At 50.5% G+C, this 22,298-nt stretch overlaps 1 protein-coding gene across 4 annotated transcripts in view; it reads left to right on the top strand.

The window, feature by feature from the left end:
• The window catches only part of Arap1 (ArfGAP with RhoGAP domain, ankyrin repeat and PH domain 1), a 62,326-nt gene that overhangs the window by 3,285 nt on the left and 36,743 nt on the right, over window positions 1-22,298 (top strand). For 3 of the 4 annotated variants that reach the window (XM_028770757.1, XM_028770758.1, XM_028770755.1), the window contains exons 2-3: window positions 15,259-15,335; window positions 20,624-21,169. In XM_028770757.1, coding sequence (XP_028626590.1) covers window positions 20,661-21,169 — 509 coding nt within the window. In that variant the 5' untranslated portion in view covers window positions 15,259-15,335; window positions 20,624-20,660. Of the gene's footprint in view, window positions 1-9,345; window positions 9,370-15,258; window positions 15,336-20,623; window positions 21,170-22,298 lie in introns of those variants that run through there. The other variant, XM_028770756.1, reaches the window with a different exon arrangement.

The following is a 22,298-nucleotide window of genomic DNA, read 5'->3' as shown; positions in this document are numbered from 1 at the left end:
CCCTGATATCGCTGCCATGTAGGGTATTGGTGACTGAACAAACCTGGGAAGGTTTCCAGGGTCAAGAGACCAAGACACAGAGGCCACCTGAGGTCAAGTGCGTTGTGCTTCAGTGGTCCAGGGAGGGTGCAGGGGTTAGAGATCCATTTGGTACCCCCCCCATCCAATGTGTCACATCTGCTTTTCCCTCATTTTCATTTTGTGAGGACCTCTCATGACCATTCCTCCATCATTACCCGAGGGTAAAGAGCTGGAGCCACATCGGGAATCCTAGTGGCCCAGGACTTTAGGGGAGTCTTGTCTGGCCAGCCAGACCAGGCCAGGCTGCAGTAGGTGGATGCGTCACCAGGACAGGACACTTCAAGGCTGAAATGTTCTTGCTCTGTAGCCTCCTGGGTGCCAGGATCTCCCCCACTGGCATCCATCTCTCCAGATATTCTCTTCTTTCCTCTTCTTCCCAGATCTGCCTGTCCCATATGTGGACACACTAGAGAGAAACCAGTGGGACAGTCTAGGACTCAATCAAAGTGATAGTGGCTGGAAGGGAGGCACCACCCATCATCACTCTGGCCCTCGACCTACTTTAGCTGACTCGTAAGATTCTGAGTCTGCCACGCAAAGTGTTAGTGACTTAAGGGGCAGGTGTTCCCAGCTTTTAAAATTTAAAGACCTAAGGGGCCTATGAAGCTTGGATTTGAAGTGGGTCTTCTTAAATTGAAGCTAAACCCTATGCCACCTTTGGCCACATTGTCATCAGACTATGGCTTACAGAATGTTGTGGGTTACTCAGTGGCTTTGATTCCCTGCTGGCCTCCAGGCTCATATGACCACATATGCTCTGCTCTGCTACTACTCTTTCTAGAAATCCACAGGGCCAGCCCTGTGGCCGAGGGGTAGCATGTGGTACAGTGGTCTTGTAATGGAGAGCCTCGGTAGCCGGGGCAGTTGGGACCATTGACTGCATTCACGAAAGAGAAGCCCCATGGATACGAGGGTGCAGTTGAGGAGGAACCCAGCCTAAGAGCTGGCAGGGCCATAGAACAAGGTCAAGGGTTGCTCTGTAGACATCAGAAATAGCTTGAGATGTGGCTCATCAGACCTAGATCGGGTCTGCAAAGGATCCGGGTTAGGCTGAAGGACCCTACAGAGAGGGGTGGTGGGCAGAGGCTTGAGTCAAGGAGGCTGAGGAGACCTGTCTTGCCTTTGGGTGCAGGAAGCTGGACTTTGGCCAGTGCACTTAGGTTTTTACCGTTATCAGTTCTGTGTCATCTGGACCCTGCTCTTGTAGGAGACCTGTTCATTACAGTGTGTGTGATGCTTCCTGAAAGGCTTCCTATGTCATTCCCTCTGTGGAGAGTCCCTGTCATTGGGTTCACCATTTGATGTCCCAGGACTTAGGGCGGGTGGAGTCCTCTCTGTATCCATGGTGTGTGAGCTAGGCTAGGCTTTCAAACCCCCGAGTGTCAGCTCTCGGTCTCCTTAGTGAGGACCTTCAGTGGGCTGTGTGTAGTTTTGTAACTAAAATGCAATGATTTCCCCCTTCCCCAAGACCCCAAACCTGACAGGGAGAAAGGGGAACCCCCTCCCTGAGGGGCAGAACCTGGGACAGATACTTTCCCAGAGGGTGAATCCCTCTTGCTTGGTGAAGAGGTGCCAGGGTATCATTAGCTGATGGTCTACCTTCCCCATCAGAGTGAGCTGTGTGTGCCCCCAACACCTGCTACCTCTTCCTCTGCCCTAAAGATGACTCACTGAGCATAGGGAGTCTGAACATCCAGGGACTTGACTGGGTCACTTACCTGCCTATACCGCTTGTGACCTGAAAACTCACATTTTCAGGGCTGGAGAGATGGCTCAGTTGTTTAAAGCACAGGCTGCTTTTCCAGAGGACCCAGGTCCAGTTCCCAGCACTCAAATGGTAGCTCACAACTGTCTCTAACAGTTCCAGGGGATCTGATGCCTTCTTCCAACCACTGAGGGCACTGGACACACATGTGGTGCAGAGACATGCATACAAGCAAAAGCATCTGCAATATAAAATATAATGAAGGTAAAACCCACATTTTGGACCAGGGTTTACCCAGCACCCACTAGGTTCTGGGTTCAAGCTTCAGGATAGCAAAAACTGGGTATAGTAGTATTTCTGTAATCCCAGCACTTGGGAGGTAGAGGCAGGAGATTCAGAAGTTTAAGACTGGGATGAGGAGATGGATTAGGGGATAAAATACTTGCCATGCAAGTGGAGGGACTAGATATCTATCACCAGAACCTATGACAGTAGTACATTCATCGGTAATTCCTGCACTCCCACGGGAAGATGGGAGGCAGAGACAGAAGAGTCCAGAAGCGTGGGGCTGGCTAGCCTGGTCTATGCAGCAGAGAGCAACCAGAGACCCTTCCTCAAGCAAGGTGAAAGATGAAGACCCACATTGAAGGTGGCCCTGGTTAAACTCTTGCTCTCTCTGGGACTCACTTCTCTTCTGGAAATGAGAGAGTTGGATGAGACGCTGCCTGGTGTGTTAGGAGCCAGTGGCTGGGGCCCGGGTAGTGCTGGGAAGTCAGGGTAGGAGGTGGAATTGTGTCAGGTACAGTAGAATAAAAAATCCCCATGCCGGGAAGGCTGCTGACCTGCAGTTCCTGCTTAGTGAGTCACCCAGGAACTGTCCACCCAGTTATCAGCTATTTATTATGTGCCACCTTTGAGACACAGGAGAACCAGACCCTGGCCTCGTCTGGGTTGGGTTGAGAGGAAGCACGTGATCCAACTGTGACTTGGGAGTCAGAGACTGTCCTTTGGAGCAGGCTTGAAAGGCTGGGTGGAGAAGTAATCCAGGCAGAGGGAATTGTGTAAACCCAGGGATAGAAGGATGCATGGCTGTAAAGGAAATGGGGCCAGTGTCTGAGCTCCCAGGACAGTGAACAGTAATAGACGGTAGGCAGACAGGGGAGACATGTGCGCTGTGTGAGAAGCGTGGCCGGGCTCAGACTCCTGGGAGCCAGGTGTCAGCTGCTCCAGGGACCTGTTAAGCTGTTAAGCATAGGTGTCCTGAGCCAGCATTTGTCCTGTGTGGGCTCCCCAGAAGTGTTTATGGAGCTACCCAGCAGGAAGTGACTGGACCAGCCTCACTTGGGAAGACAGCTATAGAGGATTCCAGGGGACCCTAGAACCCCGGGATCTCTCTTATGTCTGAGAGATTCCTAGACTTCTGCCTTGAATGTCACAGGTGCCTTGCCCAACTCTGCTGTCTCACCAGGTGGCTGTTGTGCTTAGTCTAGCCATCTGTAGATCCTGCCCTGCCCATGCTGTCCCACTGCTGTCTGTGTGTGGTGTGTCTGCATTCTGGAGGCTGAGGAAGGATGGTTACCCAGGCTAAACAACAAACACTGGAACAAAAACAAAACACCACTCCCAAAACACCTCAAACACCTCTTCCCTCTGTGCCCCCCCCCCCAAGAAAGACAATGAAAAAAAAATCATATCCCAGGAAGCAAGAACACAGTGTCGGAGTAGCTGAGGACTCCCTGGGGGCTCGAGCGGAAGCATAGTAAAGGGCCTTGGTGTGCTTTCATTGGACCTGAATTCAGATCTCCAGCACCCATGTAAGGAGCTGGGCACACAGTGCTGTAACCCCAGCACTGGGAGGATGGAGACAAGCGGCTCCCTGGAGCTCAGTGCAGTCAGTCTAGCCAAATTGGTGAGCTTCAGGTTCAATGAGAGGTCCTGTCTCAAAAACTAATGATTGAGAAAGACACCTGGCATAACTCCCCAGCCTCTGCGTGCATACACTCTATGTGTATGTGTGTGTGTGTGTGTGTGTGTGCTCGTGCTCACGTGAGTGGGCGTGCATGTGCACACACTTGCATGCATATGTACATAAATACACATAAAAAAGGAAAAAAACAAGTGAATCCTCAAGTCTCGCAGCAGTAGGAGCCCCTCTGTCACTGAGTGCTCTGTGTCCCTTCTGGCCATCTGTCACTATTGTCTGGACAGTATAAACGAGTATACTTATTTATTTTTGATTTTTTGAGAAACAATTTCTCTTTGTAGCTCTGGCTGTCCTGGAATTCACTCTGCAGACCAGGCTGGCCTGGGACTCAGATCTGCCTGCCTCTGCCTCCAGAGTATGGGAAGCAAAGGTGTGCATCACCACTGCCCTGCTTTGGACAAGTCCCTTTGGGTCTAGGCCTTGCATAGCCTGCACTCCCCTCTTTCTCTCTTTTCTTCCTGTGAACTCCTTGGGCCTGCCCATCTCCACTTCATTCTCCCTTCTGAGGAAATTAGAGCGGACTGAGGGCTTCCGAGGCTCAGATCCTGGCTTTGTGTGTCTGTGTGTGTGTGTGCGTGTGTGTGTGTGTGTGTGTGGTCACCTTGAGTGAGCTACCTCACCTTCCTGAGGCTCATTTTAGTCATCTGTAATGCTGGCTACATCACATGCTCTCTAGGATGTGAGGGTTGTGGGTAGGGCATGTAGTGTGGTGGTGGGGGTCTTGTTGGACAGCCTGGACTCCATAAGTTCAGTCTTTGAGTCCTCTATGCAGGAAGACAGATGACAGATAGGCTAGACACCCCTCCCCCTCCACATACACACGCATGCCCTGTGTAGATGGGGCTGGAGAGGGGAGGTGGAACGAGGAGTCTTCCTTCCGGTTGTCCGGCTGTAGACTGGAAGAGGCTGAGGTGACCTGCGGGGCTGCTCCCCACCTCTCTTCTACTCCCAGCCCCTGTGAGGTGCCACCCACACAGCCACCCAGGCAGCCAGCCGGCCCTCTTCAGCATGGCAGCTTTCACTTTCATGGGGCCAGCAGCAAGGGACCTACCTACTATCTTCATCCTCTCCATCCCAGGGGATTTCTAAGGAAATGGCAGGTCTGGGTTTCTATTTCCTGGGGTCACTAGTTCTGAGTACAGAGAGCCAGAGTCCCTTCCTCATGGGCAGAAGCTTTTGATTGCCCAGCTTTTTGATTCCCCCTCCAACCACACAGTGCTGGCCTTCAGCCTCTGAATACATGGTGAGGGTCCTACCACCCTCTGGTGACCCTGGTCTGTTCCTTCCTGCTGCCAGTGATCCTGTGGTCAGCCCTGTGCCCTCTCTCCCTCCTGTGGTCAGCGGCTTCCTGTTTCTACCCCATTTAGTCTCTCGGTCCCCAGGGTGGAGGGTGCAGCGGCCACAGGAGGATCTGGAACCATGCTGTGGCACCTTGGGCAGTGTATGCCCTTGTAGGGGCAAGAAGTCTCAGTCCCCAGAAAGGCATTGCTACGACAGGGGCAGGGCCTAGGCCAATGCTCAGCTGTTCAGTGTGGCACCAGGGCACCTTGGGGTACACTAATGGAGAGGACTGGAGCAGAAAGGGGGGCTTGGGACCCTGGCTGTGCAGCGGCAGTTAAGGGTCCATCTCTCCCTGGTATTTGCAGGAGAGGGAAAGGCAAGGAACAGGGATTCGAATAGGGTCCCTATTCAGCAAGAGGCTGATGCTGAGGCTCTGGAAGAGGCCTTGGGGTGTGTGTGTGTGTGTGTGTGTGTGTGTGTGTGTGTGTGTGTTGGGGTGTCAGGGGCTGGGTCCCATCTCTAGCAAAAACAGAAAGGCCGGGGAAAATATTGAGGGGAGCATGAGTTAGAAGCATGCCTGTAAGGAGTAGCTAGGGACAGGTGTGGGCCCACTGAGGGGGTTCATGTTGGGGTATGAGAGGAACAGTTTGTAGCACTTTGTCATGTGGCCTAAAACCACCCCTTTGACTTTCAACTTTCTTGATTTGCAAGTGAGGGACTAAAGAGAGTCACACCTTCTCCCCGTGTGACCTCCTTCTGGGGTGGAGCCCGGGCATGACAGGCACTGGACGAGGTTTGAGGCTGTGATGGGTCACATGCTATCTTGGGGGACAAAGCAAGGGTCCCTGAGTCTGATGTTTGCTAACGGAGCTCTGTGCTTCCTTGTGGAGATTTAGCAGGCCCAGCCTCACTGTTCGGGATGGAGTGGGAGGGGCCGTGAGTCTCTCTAGGCCAGATGGCCTGGGACTGTAGCAATTTCATACGTGATAGTTCCGCTAGTAATCTATATATATTGCTGGGTGTGGTGGCTCACTTCTGTAATTCCAATATTCAGGAAGCAGAGACAGGAGAATTGTCACAAGGTTGAGATCAGTTTGGCAAACATCAAATTCCAGGTCAGCCAGGGTTGGTTTACAGAGGAGGACTTGTCTCAGAATAACAACTCAGGGGCTGGAGAGATGGCTCAGTGGTTAGAACCATTGGCTGCTCTTTCAGAGGATCCCAGTTCAATTCCAAGTACCCACAATGACCGCTTACAACTGTCTGTAACTTCAGTTCTAGGAGATCCATCACCCTCACACAGACATAAATGCAGGCAAAGCACTAATTAATACTTATAAAATAAAATTTAAAAAAAGATAATAGCAAAAATTAAAATGAGCCATCTATATTGTATTTAAAATCATAAAGAATCAGGCTACCTTATGCTTGGTTCTGAGAACCAGCTGCCTTAACACTCGTTTTGTGTTTTAATACATTTCTTACTTATTATGGTATGTGTACATGCATGATGACACATGGGGAAGCACACACCACGGATGCATGTGGAAGTCAGAGGACAGCTTTATAGAATCCATTCTCTCTTTCCTCCTTTACATGTGTTCCGGATGAAACTTGTGTCACCAGGCTTTGTGTGACAAGCACCTTTACCTGCTGAGCCATCCTGCTGACCCATTGGTTTTTACTTAAAAAAAAAAAAAGTGTGTGTGTGTGTGTGTGTGTTTGTACAGCTTGTGTGTGAGTGTGTACAGCATTATGTGTAGGTTCAGACAACCCAAGTGTCATCCCCTCTTTGAAGTTGTGTGTGTGAGTGAGTGTGTGTGAGTGTGTGTGTGAGTGTGTGTGTGTGTGAGTGTGTGTGTGTGTATGTGTACAGCATTATGTGGAGGTTCAGGGACAACCTAAGTGCCATCCCCTCCTTTTGTTGTTCACTGCTGTGTATACCAAGCTAGCTTCTGGTTTCCTGTCTCTGCCTCCCATCTTGCTGGAGCCTTGCTGGGATTACAGGTGCATGTTACTGCTACCCTTAGCTTTACATGGGTTTAGAGGATTTGAACTCAGGTCTTACACTTATGTGATAAGTTCTTTACCCACCAAGCCATCTCCCCAGCCCTCTTTCTTTGTCTGTTTTTGAGACAAGGTAGCTGATACTAGACTCTAGCTCAGGCTGGCCTCTTAACTCTTGATTCTCCAGACTCAGTTTACAGAGTACTTAGCTCAGGCTGGCCTCTTAACTCTTGATTCTCCAGACTCCTCAGTTTACAGAGTACTTAGCCACCAAGCCTAGTCCTGAACTCAATTCTAGTGATTTAAAATACATCATGGTTGGGGATGTGATTCTCTTGGTAGGATGCTTGCCTAGCATGCTGGAGGTCCAGGGTTTAATTTTCGGCTCTCTGTAAACTGGACATGGTGGTGTGTGGTTGGGATCCAACACTCAGGTGGTGGAGACAGGATTTGAAGTTCAAGGCAACATAGTGAGTTTTTGTGGCTAGCCTGGGATACACAAGATCCTATATCAATAAATAAATAAATAAATAAATAAATAAATAAATAAATCAGTCATCTTCCTCTTGCCATCCTCCTAACTGGGATTGAACCAAAGGCCTCAGTGTTCTAGGCAATGCTCTACCTCTAAGCTCACCCCCGTCTTCATTCTAAGAGTAGAAGTGATAACACTAAAACTTTTAAACGACACAGACATGAGATTTATAGAATGTCTTTCAAGGTGTAGCTTTTCTCGCTCAGTGGTAGAGCAATTGCCTAGTATGTGGGAGTTCCTGGGTTCAAATCCCAGTTAGTACACGAATGTACACACACACACACAAGACGGGGATAGGACTTTAGAGTTAGGCCTGGAGTTATGGCCAGAGACTGACTGTCTGCTCTCCTTTTGTCGTTAGCATCCCCCGTTTATTAATAAAACTGTGGGTTAGCATTTTATTAGGGTGATGCTATAAAAAGTTTGTTCAAGGTAGGCAGTGGTGGCACACATCTTTAATCCCAGCATCCAGGAAGCAGAGGCAATTGGATCTCTGAGTTTGAGAAAGGCCTAGGACATCCAAGGCTATACAAAGAAACTCTTACTTGAAAAACCAAAAAGTGGGGCGGGGAAAGGTTGTTAAAATGTTGTGCCTTTTACCGGTTCCACTATGCATGGATGCCCCATGCCCGTGCTATCCAAGATTCCTGATGGAGGGTCGCGGTGAGAGCCAGGAGAGACAGGATTGAGTCCCCAGCCTATCCTCTGTAGGCTGAGCTGCATCCTGTTGTGGGGTTCTGGGGAAGAGGCACCTTTTTCTAATTTGTTTAAGGGCCCCACCTGGTTTAGGGACAGCAATTCATTAGAGTGGGGAGCTTTGGGGGAGCAGTGGAGAGTTCTGTGTGGGGTGGACTGTGGGGTACCTGAGTTGTAGGCTGGTGTGTGTGTGTGTGTGTGTGTGTGTGTGTGTGTGTGTGGTGGTGGTGGGATAAGTTCCATGTAGCACAGGTATCTGGGACAAAGCCCGCTAGAGAACATCACTGGAGCTGGGGTGACAAACTCATTGGTGACAGAAACCTGAGAACGTTAGGTACTGGGACCTAGCTGTAAGCTCAAATACCAAGTCCAGTCAGGACCAGTCATGGCCTTAGGACTGGGGACAGGAAGTGACTGCCTGAACTGAGGCGGAGTGAGCAGAAGATGAAAGTCCTGCCTTTGCTATGCATGAGGTGACACATCACAGTCATCTGGGTTCCCGGCTGTGGGCAGAGACCTTCACTTTGTAGAGGCCTACAGTGGGATGAGATCTACCTAGAGTTTCCGGCAGACATGAGAGCTGGGCTTGCCTTGCATCCCTGGTGGAGATGGGGGCCACACTTGGAGCCTATCTTATTAATATAGGCCTGGGAGGCACAGTCATACTCAGAACCCCCCAGAAACCAGGCCCTACCCCAGATGGGATGAACAGAATGCTCTGGGAACTGGGGAGAGTCAGTAGGGCAGACATAGCTGGGAGTAGTGCAGGACACCTAGTAGGCCCTTTATGAGACCTACATGCCGCAGCGTACAGTCCCTGGGAGACAGGAAGTAACGTGGTCTAGGGGTCCACTATGCTGTGCCCACCCCTTTGCCCTTGCTGCCTTGGCTCAGAGGGTGTTAGCTTGGCAGAGTTGGGGGTCACTTCTGCACCCTTTGAGCTGGGAGCCCAGCCCCCCACCTAGTTCCTCATAGCTACAGGAAGTATCTCCAAGGCTTCTTGCCTGCTAGTGGAGGTTCACAGAGTCCTGTAGACACACATGAGAGCCGCTGGAGCCTAGGAGGGTGACCCCGCCACAGGTATTACCTGGTTACTTGGCCCAGGCATATGTGGGGTGTGTGCTGGGGATGTTGGGGTTTTAGGGAAGTGGTGTGGGACTCTTGGGCAGTTGTGTGGGGGCTCTGGGACAGGTCTGTGCACTTGAGTTGTGGATAGGGACATGGGTTCCTCAGGCTGGTGGCTGAAGGACAGCTCTGCCCAGCAGCTGCTGGTGAGTAGAAGGCCTGAGGCCTTGCGGGTTTGGGGGGCAGTTCAGGTGTGCTTGTGTGGTGCTGTGGTGTGTGGTTTGTAGATCCAGGTAGGTGTGTGGTAGTGGTTCCTGTGGAGGTAGATCTGAGGGGTTTCCTGAGGGCTAGACACTGGAGTCCCTGTCCAGCTGCCTGGCTTGAGAAACCTGCAGTCCTGGGGCAGGGGTGGGACTGTATAAGAAGCCAAGGAAAGGAGAGCGAAGGCCACAGGTAGGCCTAGGGCTGCCTTCTCCTTCCTCTCTCTCTAGGGTTGGGTCTTTCCTTGAACTTGGAGCAGAGTCCTGTAAAGAGAATACAGCAAGGGAGACCACCTGGCCACGGGGCCTCCAGAGCTCCAGTGGGAGGAGCCGGGGCCTTTAAGATTGCTCTGAGTCACTGTGGTAAATCCGAATGCAAAGAAGACAAGGGGAGGCCTCCAGAGAGGCACACCCCTCAGGCCCAGCAGCCTCACAAGTGACTTTGCAAGCTGCTGCCCAGGCTTCTGGGGTGGCCTGCCTTCCTTCCCCGCTGGACTGTCTCATCTCCAGCGTATTTGATCCTTTGCTGTGTACTGTGTGATCCCAGCCTTGTACATTCAGTTCCCATTGCATGGAGCAGTGTCCTTCCTGTCTCCACCCGGTGAGGCCCAGGGAGGCAGCCCGTTTCTCCAAAGACTTGGGACTACAGCAGGGGACTTGGTAAGTGTCCACCTTACCCATATGACGTGGAGCATGTCCCCAGGTCTTGAGATCATTGTAAGAACTAAGGGGACATAGATGGGAATCTGGGAGGGGATGAGCTGATAGTGGCATTTGAGAGAGAGAAAGAACCCAAGGCTGTGGCTACCTTGCTGGGTTGGTGAAGTTGGTGTCACTGGTCAAGAGTAGTAGACATACCATGCAGGAAATGTTGACCAGGGCCAGAAATGGGCAGTCAGTTCAAATTCTGCCTTGAGACTGGGCTGATAAGGTCATTAGGAGGGTGAAAGCTTTGGTTCCAGCAAGAGGGAGTCAAGCTGGACCAGAGGCGAGACTGGCTGGCAAGGATTAGAGTCCTTCTAAAGTGGGAGTGAGTGCCCCGAGTCCCTCTGTGGATGCTGAGGTTGGAAAGAGAGGCAGACTCAAGCCATCACAGAAGATGCTGAAGGCAGGATACAAGTGAATCCTCAGAAACAGAGTGACCAAGAACAGGCAGAAACATGGGGGCTGAGGAGCAGTCTTGGAGGACTTTCTGAAGGAAGTGACTTGGAGTGGGGCCAGGGTAGTTGATATACTCATTGTCAGCTGACTCTTTGGGGGCTTCCCTATGTCAGGCTTGTGCTGATGTAGGAAATGACACAGGAGTTGTGGATAGGGCTGGGGCTTGGGGTATGTCATTGAGCATTTGGGCAGGTCACTTCCTCTCTGTGGTGTTTATTTCTTCATCCATCAGTGGCAGGGCCGCACTACAGCAAATGACAGGCCGAGGAGCCCTCGGGGCACAGGGAGCCCCATCAGTTGTGGCTGTTGGCAGGTGTAGCTGAGCAACACTGAAGGAAGGGTGGTGTGGGATGTGGGTGGCTACGCAAGCCTGGGTGGGTGTTGGGGTGTACCCCTCACCCCTGGCTGCAGGTTGTTAGATGAGGATACTTCCTCGGCTGGGTTTCTACCTCCCAGAGAGTGAGGGCAGAGCTCCATGCTGAAGAGCTCCATCATTGAGGGGTAGGATACGCTGCTGCCATTTAAAGAGAGAAACCCATGTCAAATGCCTGTGGTTTTCAATACAGGATAGTGTTACCAGCACTCTCCGGGCCCCGCAGTGATGACCACAGACTTCTGTCAGGGACAGTCACCTTTGGGAAGCCACTCTGACCTAACATGGGGGCTCCAGGTTGTGGTTCCTGGGTAGCAGTGTCCAGCTTGAAGTTCCTGGAGACTTCTCTGGGCTGTGCTCGCAGCTCCTTGAGTAGCATTGTCCCCGAGGCTGTTAGCACCCAGTCCCCAGGTCTCTGACCTTGGCCAGTGCCCTTTAGTGTAGGAATAGGAACTTGAGAGAGGCCAGGCTCTTCTCAGGGAGGGCAGTGTGTTCCTGTTTCCCAGCCCCAGCCTGTCCAGCAATGATGGTTGGGACGATGCCCCGTTCCCCAGTCAGCTGCCTGAGCTCAGCAGGCAGTCCTTTATACTTGACTCTTGCTATGAGAGGCAGCAAGTGGCATGACTAAGGACAGCTGCCTTGCCCAATAGACAATGCAAGAGCAGGCTGGGAAGATGGCTCCGTGCTTGAAATGCTGGCTGTGCAAGCCCGATGACCCGAATCCAGATCCGCAGAGCCAAGTAAAAGTGGGGAGGTGGCTCAGTGAGTACTGGTTCCTGCCCCCCCATCTGATGGCCTGAATTCAGGGTGCATGTGGCAGAAGGAGAAAACAGACTCTTGCAAGGAGGTGTCCTCTGGTTATGCACATGCACACACATACATGCACGTGTGTGCACACACATAGCATAAAAACAAAACAAAATCAAGCCTGGATGCAGTAGTGCATGTGTGTGTGTGTGTGTGTGTGTGTGTGTGTGTGTCTCGACATGCTCCAGAAGATAAAGAGGTTCCAGAAGTTTGTGGAGAGTAAGAAGAAGTAGGGCTAAGCTGCCAGCCTGGTACACAGTAGTGATCAGGGAGAGACAATATCTCAAGGGGATAGGTAAGGGATACATCCCCAGGGTTGTCCTCTGATCTCAACACACGCATCATGGCATGTATGTGCACGTGCTCACACGTGTGCATGCACTCACATCACACACACACACATTAGTGCAAAAGAAGGCATATTAGCATCCCACCACTCAGGAGCCTCAAGGACAGAGGCCTTGCTTAGCCTGGGCAAGGCCCTGGGTTTGATCCCAGATAGAACAAAACAAATAAGAGTTATGAATTTTAACACTTTTACTTATGATTTTAATGTTTACTTTTTGAGTGTGAGTGTTTTGCCTGCATGTATGTACGTGTACTTACATGTGTGCCTGGTGCCTGAGGAGACCAGGAGAGGCATTGAGTTCCCTGGAAGCGGTGTGGGGACAGGTGGTTGTGAGCCACCATTTGGGTATTGGAAATGGAACCTAGGTTCTCTGTAAGAGCAGTGAGAGCTCTTAACTGTTGAGTCATCTTTCCAGCCCCTGCTTTTAAATTGTTAAATAGTGTCATCATCATCATTGTTATTAGAGTCAGGATGTTCTGTAGCCTGAGCTGGCTTTAAACTCACTGTGTACCCAAAGCTGGTGAATTTTTGATCCTCCTGCCTGTACTTTCCAAGTGCTGGGATTATAAATGTGTATGACCATTCCTAGCTTTACGCCATTTTAGTAGTATTTTAAACCTAAATATTCCCAGTATTATTTCTCACCATATAACCAATAGCAAGACAGTGAGATAGTTTACATTCTTTTTTTTTCTTTCGTTCTCTTCAAAATCCCATATGTTCAGAATTCAGTGTTCCTCATTTTGGGGACCATGTTTCAAGTGTTCAAAAGGTGTCTATGGCTGTGCCAGCTATCGGCCTGGACTGGGCGGGGCTAGATATGTTGAGACTGCACCTTCCTAGCCCAGGACGTAGATAAGTCGCTCAAGTTCCCTCTACTCTAGTCTCTTTATCTCAAGCTCTCTAGACAGTTCTTTGTACTTCACAGATCTTGGCGAGGACTGGGTGAATTCAAGTGTGGAGACACTAGGTAGAATGCATGTTGTTTCTCTTTTTTTCTCCCCAAGACGAGGTTTCTCTATGTTGTCCTGGCTGTCCTAGAACTCACTCTGTAGACCAGGCTGGCCTCAATCAAACTCATAGATCCTCCTGTCCCTGCCTCCTTAGCACTGGGATTAAGCCAGGAAGCCAGTTTGTCTTTTTAAAGCAGCCATTTGATCCATCTGCCATTCGGGCTAACACTTTCTCCAGGGGCCAGTTACTTACCATGTGTTTTAGAGGCTGGGCAGATGGCTCAGGGGTTAAGAGCACTGGCTGCTCTTCCAGGGGACGCAGATTTGAATCCCAGCACCCATACAGTGGCTCACAACTGTCTGCAACTCCAGTCTCAGGAGATCTCCTTGCCTACTTTGGCACCATATGTGGGTGGTACACAGACATACATGCATCCAAAATATCTATACACATAAAATAAATAAAATCTTCAAAAGTTGTTTTAAAACTTCTCACTTTGCCGGGCAGTGGTGGCGCACGCCTTTAATCCCAGCACTTGGGAGGCAGAGGCAGGTGGATTTCTGAGTTCGAGGCCAGCCTGGTCTACAGAGTGGATTTCTGAGTTCCAGGACAGCCAGGACTACACAGAGAAACCCTGTCTCGAAAAACCAAAAAAAAAAAAAAAACAAAAAACAAAAAAAAACTTCTCACTTTAAAATCCCATCCCTGGGGCCATCGCTGTTTGTAAAGTGCCACATAAGGATGAGGACCTCGTGTCTGTGCCTTCACCTAAGAAGCTGGACATGCGGCTGTTCTCTTGGGGGACACGGTACAGGATCCCCTGGGGTCCTGGCCAGCCGATGGAGCCTAATTAGTGAGCTCCAGGTCCCAGTGAGAGACTTAAAAATCAAGGTAGATGTCGCTTGAGGAATGACACTGGAGATTGACCCCTGGCCTCTGCACACCCCTGCATGCATTTGCGCCCACTCCCTCACGGGCCCTTGTACTAGCCCAAATACCCACAGGCACCCACATGCGCATAAAACACCCGTTTTTTTTTGTTTTTGTGGGGGGGGTTATTTTGATTTTTTTTTTTTTTTTGGAGACAGGGTCTAACTATGTAGCCCAGGCTGGCCTGGTACTTGCTTTGTTGTCCAGGGTGGCCCCCTCTTCATAACAGTTTTCCTGCCTAAGCCTCTTAAGTAGCAGGATCCAGATATGTACCACCACGTCTCACTCCATGTCCCTGTTTTAACCTTGTTCTAAGCAGTGACAATTGTAGCGTGTACTCACCATTAATACCATGGTTATAAGTGCCCCCAAAACCATTATGCAGGGCCCAACAGTTACTAGGACACTCCTGATTTTGCTCTTTTGCCCCAGGGAGGGGTCTGTCCATTCCACCGTGTTCATGTGACCCCCCCACCCCCACCTCGAAGAGCCTGGTCCTTCTGAGCAGTAAGAGCATGGGCCTGTTGGCTAGCCTGTTCTGTCTTCCTCTGGAAACCCTCTATTGGCTCATTCTCCTCAACCCTTCTCAAGTCCTTGCCCCAGCTGTGCCACGCCTTTGTCTCAGCCTGCTCCATGGCCTCCAGATTAGTGCAGTCTTGTGTTCCTCTGTCCCTAGCTCTCCTGTCAGGAAAGCAGCCTACCCTCTTCCCTCTCTCCAGGATGCCATCTCTTTGTCAGACTCCCCTGTAGTCAGTTCACTGCTGGGGTCCCAACCAGGGAGCCAGTAGCCCTGAGCCTCTTAGTAACTGCATGTCTCACCTCTTAAAGGAACCTCACCATTCCAACCTCCCACTCCTTCTGGAAGGAGTTTCTGGGGTCTTACTCCATGGTGAGCTTCCTGGTGCTCTGGAGCCTTCTCTCTGCCTGCTCTCTATCTTTCTTCACCTCCTCCCTGTCTCCACTTTCTTCCTCTGTCTTTGGTTTGCCCCTGCTTCATCCCCCTTTCCCTTTCTCTCTCCTCATAGCATTGCTTGCCTCATGGATTTTCTCCCCCATCTCTGTCCCTGCAGCTTCCACCTCAGACACCATGAGGAGCCCTTGGGACTAGGAACAGCCTCCTTGGAGGACCAGGTGTCCTTGGTGGCAGGTAAGCGAGGAGCTGGGATCCTGAGGTGGGAGTGTCATGGAGGCTGAGACCTGGGGTTTTATATTCTGTTTGGGGAGCTGATGCTGTGGGCAGAAGATGAGGCCTGAAAACCTGGTAAGGCCTCCCTGAGGGGTTCTGAGAGGAGAGGACGGGCTCCCGGGCTGGTTTGCTGGGTGACTACTGATTGGTGTCTCCTTGCTTGGTGAGTTTGGTTTCTTTCTCATTTCCAAGTGCTCTTAATGATAACCATAACCCTCTCCCCTTTAAACATTTATTTTGTTTGTGTGTGTGTATGTGTGTATGTGTGTGTGTGTGTGTGTGTGTGTGTGTGTGTGTGTGTGTTTGCTGTGCTCTCTGGTGCCTAGCATGTATATGGAAGTCAGAGGACATCTTGTAGGAATCTGAGAGTGTTCCCTCCTTCCACCCTAGGGACTGAACTCCTGTCATCAGGCTTTGTGGCAAGCACCTTTACCCACTGAGCACCACATGCTCTCTCATTTTAGGGGCTTGTGACACAAAATCAAAAAGAAGGAAAGAAGGATCTAAAAGGATCCGGTCTCCTCAGCTGCCATTTCTCTCCAAATGTAGCTTTTGTTTGCTTTTGTTTGTTTGTCTTTGTTTTTCCGAAGCAAGGTTTCTCTGGGTAGCCCTGGCTGTCTTTGAACTCACTCTGTAGACCAGGCTGGCCTGGAACTCAGATCCCCTGGCCCCTGCCTTCTGAGTGCTGGGATTAAAGTCACGAACCATTGCTATCACCTGGCCCAAATGTAGCTTCTTGTGCATCTACCCAGATGAGCGAGTTCATGGTTTTGTTATTGTTTGTTTTGCTTTTGTTTTTCTTTAGCTCAGATGTTTATATAATGGTGTTCTGTACCTTGCTTTTTATGCTTGGACATACATCTCTAACATCAGTTTATATAAACTTTAGAGCCTTGCCCAGTTTCAGTTTGGAAATTGCTTTCAGGTTCTAGTTCAACCCAGGAAGACTTTTTTTTTTCTATTATTATGCGACTGAGGGCCGCTGTCTCCAAGAACACTGAGTGTTTTTGTTTCTTTCTACCGTGTGACTGTTCCTTTAAAACTCACATAATTGAACACTAAGCGGCAGAATAGAAAAGGAACCGGCTTCCTCCACACCAAAGTAGTTTTCCAGGGAAGCTGAAGTTTTTGTGTTCAAGGCCTTTCTAGGATTCAGAGAGGGACCTGAGCAATGCATCTGTAAGGTTCTATGTTTAGTTAATTTTTCAAAAATAAGATATTTTTGTTTTCCCTTCCCTCAAAAGGCCATCTGTGTTTCTGTCCCTGTTCCCTCAGGACCCCTCAGCCCTTAACTTCCTTCCTTTAAGGAGAGTTCCCTGGTGTGGCCTTGCCTCTGGTCTCTGTGGAGATACATCTAACCACGTGGACACGCTTATCCTGGCACTTAATTTATCTGTCGTTACTGCTGTTGGCTCTTCTCATATGTAAAGGGCAGAATGTTACAATCCTGTACTGGTTGTTGCTCACGTAACAGGGAGTTCATTCATGCCAGTGTAAAAGGATCTTCCTCATTTTCATACCCACTTGGTATTTTATTGCATGATTAGCCCATAATTTAGTCATCCATTTCCTGGCTGACGGGCATTTTGGTTATTTCCATCTTCTGTAATGCACACAGTTTGGAAGCTGATAACCTTCCATATATGTTGCTTTGGATGGGTTCCAGTAACACTGCAGGAGAAACACCTTTTTTTGGTGTTTTGACCCAGGGTGACAAGGTCAAAGGGCAGCAGCAGGGGACCTCTTCTAGTGACTATGACATCGCCTATCCTGGAGGCACCCCTGCCAGTCAGGGAGGATGTACCTGCCCCGTGACTGGTGCTGTGTGTATTCAGGCTGTTTGTGTTGGCAGCATGATGGATGGAAGGCAGAGTTTTACCTTTGTTGAGTGCCTTGTCCTGTGTTTAAAGGCTGTGTGTGTTTCTTCCTCTGAACTTCTCTGTTCAGATCATTCCCCACTTCCCCACACCATCCTCTCTCCGTTAGTCTGGTGTCTGTTGCTGTAATCAACACCATGATCAAGAGCAACTTGGGGAAGAAAGGGTTTGTTTCATCTAACAGCCTGCATCATGAAGGGACATCAGGGCAGGAACTCAAGGCAGCAACCTGGAGGCAGGAATTGAAGCAGAGGCCACGGAGGAGTACTGCTTGCTGGCTCGCTTCCCATGGCTTGCTCAGCCTGCTTCCTCATAGAAGCCAGGACCGCCTGCTCTGGAGTTGCAAGGCTCACAGTGGTCTGGGTCCTTGTGCATCAATCATTAACCAAGAAAATATCCCACAGACTCACACACAGGCCAGTCTGATGGAGGCAATTCCTCAGACGGCATTTCCTCTTCCCAGTAACTCTAGGTTGTGTCCACACAGTGCTGACAAATTACAACGCGCCCACACTTGTGTGCTCCCTTACCCACTTGGGTTCTCATTCTCTCCCCTCTCTCTCCTCTCTCCTTTTCTTTTGTAATAGACTTTCAAGTAACCCGGGTTGGCTTTAAATGAACACTGTCTTCCCTCAGCCTCCTGAGCGCTGGGATTACAGGTCAGCTCTACCAAGCCCAGCTAATGTCCTATTTCGAGGTGCTTCTCAGCTTTTGGGAAGTAAGGGACCAGGGGACAGCTCCTAGGTGGTTTCCCACTTTGTTTATAGTGGGTTCTATCATGCCGAAGAGCTTAATTTTTATGTACTGTGTCATATGACATTGAATGACAAAGACACAGTCTGGGGAAAAATGTGGGGAGCAAGCAGGGACGTGGCTGAGTTGGTAGAGTGTCCTATTCATGTACGGAAAGCTCTAGGTTCAGCTCTCAATGCTGCATAGCAGGGTGTGTTGGCACATGCCAGTAACTGGGAGGTGAAGGAGGAAGGCTTTGAAGGGCGAAGTCATCCTCGGCTACACTGGGAGTTCGAGACAAGAGAATCAGTAAATACTTCTGTGGTGCCGCCTGTCTAGAAGTTTTGCCTTTCTGTTTGTCCTGGTCATCTTATTTGTATGTGGGTGTTTTGTTTGCATGTTTGTCTGCCCATCATGTGAACCTGTGCTTGAGGGGCCACAAAAGGGTGTTGGATCCCTAGGGACTGGAGTTACAGACTACTGTCAGCCACCATGTGGGTGCTAGGGAATCAAGCTTGGGTCCTTTGGAAGAGCAGCCAGTGCTCTTAACCATCAAGCAAGCTCTTCAGACCCATATACAGGCCTTTCTTAAATCCCTGAGTAACACCTCAGACTTTTATTCATGTCACCTTTCTGCCTGCTTGCTGCCTTTTTGTTTGTTTGTTTGTTTTTCGAGACAGGGTTTCTCTGCATAGTCCTGGCTGTCCTGGAACTCACTCTGTAGACCAGGCTGGCCTCGAACTCAGAAATCCGCCTGTCTCTGCCTCCCAAGTGCTGGGATTAAAGGCGTGAGCCACCACCGCCCGGCATCTATTTCTTATGATGCTCACTCTTGGTATTTTCTGGTTTGTGAGACTGTTGTTGAGTTGGGACTTTGATCCTGCTTCCCACTCGATTACTGCACAGAAATACTGGCGTCTGTTGTGTTAGCGTTGAACCCACTGATCATACTAAACTCTTCTATCTGCGCCAGTAACAGTTTCTCAGTTAAGGTGCTTGGGCTCCCATTGCAAAACTCTCATTGGCAGCTGTGGATAGTTTATCTGCCCTGATTTATATTTCCAGCTGCTTGCTTCTCTGTGGTTGCCTAGGACTTTCAGAGCAATCTGGATAGAAAACACAATGATGATTGTTCCTCACTGTAATGGGAATTTTTTTTCAAACTTTATTTTTATTTATGTGTATACATGTGTGTTCCTGTTGTTGAAATGTGTGCCACATGTATGCAGGGTCCTTCAGAGGCCAGAAGAGGGCACTGGATCCCTGGGAACTAAAGATACAGCCATCCAACATGGTTGCTGGTCCATGCAAGTACTCCTGACTTCTAAGCCCCATGCCCCTGCAATTGGACTTCTCTATTAGTTTGAGGTTATATGAGGTTTGTTTAAGGAAGTATAAATCTGTTAAGTTAGCTCAGTGCTGAACGTTATCATCACCTCCTCAGTGCTTTGGGGATGTGCCTTCACTCTTTAGACCTCTTAGTTGCCTCTTCCTGTCTTCCTTGGACTCTCAGGAGAAAGAGGCTCCAAAGTTCTTGATATGAGAGGGAGTTCCCACTGACCAGGGCCTGGTGTGAGGGTGAGTTCCCACTGCCCAGGGCCCAGTGTGAGAGTGAGTTCCCAGTGTCCAGTGCCTGGTATGAAAGTGACTTCCCACTGTCCAGTGCCTGGTGTGAGGGTGACTTCCCAGTGTCCATTCATTCATTCATTCATTCATTCATTCATTGCCTCAGTCATCAAAGCAGCCAGGCCCTGGACACTGGGAAGTCACCCTCACACCAGGCCCTGGACACTGGGAAGTTAACTCTGCCTTGGTTGTAGGGGAGGGGATTGCACAGAAGGATTCAGAGGCTGTGTGACCTGGGCTTTTTCTCTTTCTGGAGCACTCTAGTTAAGGGACATGGAGGCCAGTAGCAGTGCCCTTCAATCTCACATGTGCTCACTGAGCCTCCAAACCTGGCCCTCACCTGGGGATAGGTGCCTCACAGGGATTGGCCTGGCCTGGGTCTTGCAGAGAAGAGTGGGTACTGGGTGTCTTACCCAGCATCAACCATGCCATTTGCCAGTCTCATGGCAGTGGCTGAGCCTGAAGGTTGGGGACATGATGGCTGAGGAGGAGATGATATGTGAAGAAACCTCGAGCTAGATCCTGGGAAGACAGGGACTCACAGAGGGGGGCCAGGGCTATTCAGTCAGGCCTGGCAGCTCTCAGCTTTGCCTGGTATGTGGGCACAGTGTGGATCTACAGGAATAGAAGTAGAGTTGGGCCTTGTGGCACATACCTAGGATTGATGTACATTTAGGTTAGCCTGGGCTACATAGTGAGTTTAGGGCTAGCTCAAGGCCAGAGACAAAGGGGCACATAGCAAAATCCCATGTCAAAACATGCAAGCTACTGACAGCAAGAGAATAGACTTTGAGCTCATGGCACGAGCAGGTCTGGGCACTTCAGCTGTCAAGCTTTTGTCTCTCAGGACCGTAGTCTCTGGGATTTAGGCTTTAGATTTTGATCTTTCGGAATTCTGCATTTGAGATTACGACATTCAGGATTCCGACTGGTGTATCGTGGAAGCTCACAGAGGGACACAGCTGGCCATGGTCCCGGGTTGCTGGGCCTCTCACCTGTGACCTTCTGTTTCAGGTCTGAGCCTGGCCCTGGGCCTCTGCTACCAGAAGCCATGGCAGAGGGCCACGATGCCGCACTGTCGGTAGCTGAGTGGCTGCGGGCACTGCACCTGGAGCAGTACACTGCACTCTTTGAGCAGCACGGACTGGTATGGGCCACTGAATGCCAAGGCCTCAGCGATGCCGGCCTGGTGGACATGGGCATGCTCCTCCCTGGCCACCGCCGCCGTATCCTGGCTGGACTGCATCGTGCCCAAGCACCTCCGGTCCCTTTGCCTCGCCCTGCCCCACGACCTGTGCCCATGAAGCGACATATCTTCCGTTCACCACCTGTGCCCATCACTCCACCTGAGCCGCCACCCACAGCTGGAGAGGATGAGGGTCTTCCTGCTGCTCCACCTATCCCACCCCGCAGGAGCTGCCTCCCACCTGCCTGCTTCACTCCACCGTCCACAGCTGCCCCAGATCCTGTGCTGCCCCCACTGCCTGCCAAGAGACACTTGGTAGAACCAAGCATTCCTCCTGTACCTCCTCGAATCGGACCCCCCTACCCACAGGCCAGGTGAGTGACATCACGGCTGGTGGGTGGAAGGTCCTAGGGCCAGGGTTTGAGGAACGACTCTGACTGCTGGTGGGGACACAGGTTTAGAGAGAAGAGAGCAGGGCCAGGCCAGGGCAGAGTAGGGTGAGGGGTGGACCCAAGGATAGCCAAGACTTAAGGATACCTGGATATGTGCAGAAAGAATAGGGGAGCCCCCAGGTGTCTATCCCAGCAAGTGGGTGGTGATGTCATCACTGAGGGTGGCCCAGTAACTGAAGAAAGTTTGGGAGACATGTGAGTTTGTTGGGGCACCTGGCCTGTGAAACACTGTGGAGATCAGGGTGTACCCTGGCACTAGGAGACAGTGTGTGGAGAAAGATGGAGCACTGGGATGAAGGCTCAGGTATGGGGGTGGGGAGTGCTTCTGTCCGTCATAATGCTCCCCACCCCCAATGCTGTACTTGACAAATCTCACCAAATCCCAGGGCAGGGCCTGTCTGAGCGGCAGCCTGCTGACTCTCAGTCTTCAGAACTCCTCCTCTCCCTGACTAATCTCCTCTTGCTTCCCCGAGCTTTTCCCTCTTTCTATGAACACTCCACTCAGTTCTCCTCCCTTTCAGCTGTTTGCTTTGGTGCCAGCCAGAGAAGTGTCTGAAGACAGGCTGTCATGTATTTGGGGGAATGAGTTTCCATTGGATTTTTGAAGGGATGTGCTGTCACAGGTCTCTTGCCCTTGTCACTGCTGGACAGTGCTGGGGAATTTCGTTGAGCTCTGCAGCAAGCCTTCAATGGAAGGTGGCGATCTATCGTGTTCTGATTTCAAGCTGCGAACCTGGGGCTTGGGGCATGGAGGGAGGGACTAGCTGGATCCATGCAGGTTCTTGGTGGTGATGGGAGGCGGGGGGCAGAGAACACTCTTGTGGGTAAAGTCTGTAAGGTTTTCTCCATCTAGAGAGTAGCATTGAGTCAGGGGACCTTCTAGGCCAAGCCAGGTCTAAAGTTATGAGATGTAATTGATGGAAAAAGAGTACAAGATGTTTTGTTTTTTTTTCCCCTCCTGAATCCTCGGGACCCTGTTACCACAGTATAGATTCATAGTTCTTGGTGCAGTTTCTCCCTCTAGTGGTCATTTTCCTGAATGCAGGATGGA

This window comes from Grammomys surdaster, unplaced genomic scaffold (genome assembly GCF_004785775.1).
Source record: "Grammomys surdaster isolate TR1022 unplaced genomic scaffold, NIH_TR_1.0 203, whole genome shotgun sequence".
In the NCBI taxonomy this organism is placed as follows: Eukaryota; Metazoa; Chordata; class Mammalia; order Rodentia; family Muridae; genus Grammomys; species Grammomys surdaster.
The sequence above is the reverse complement of the archived record's forward strand: the minus strand, read 5'-3'. Positions and strand labels throughout refer to the sequence as shown.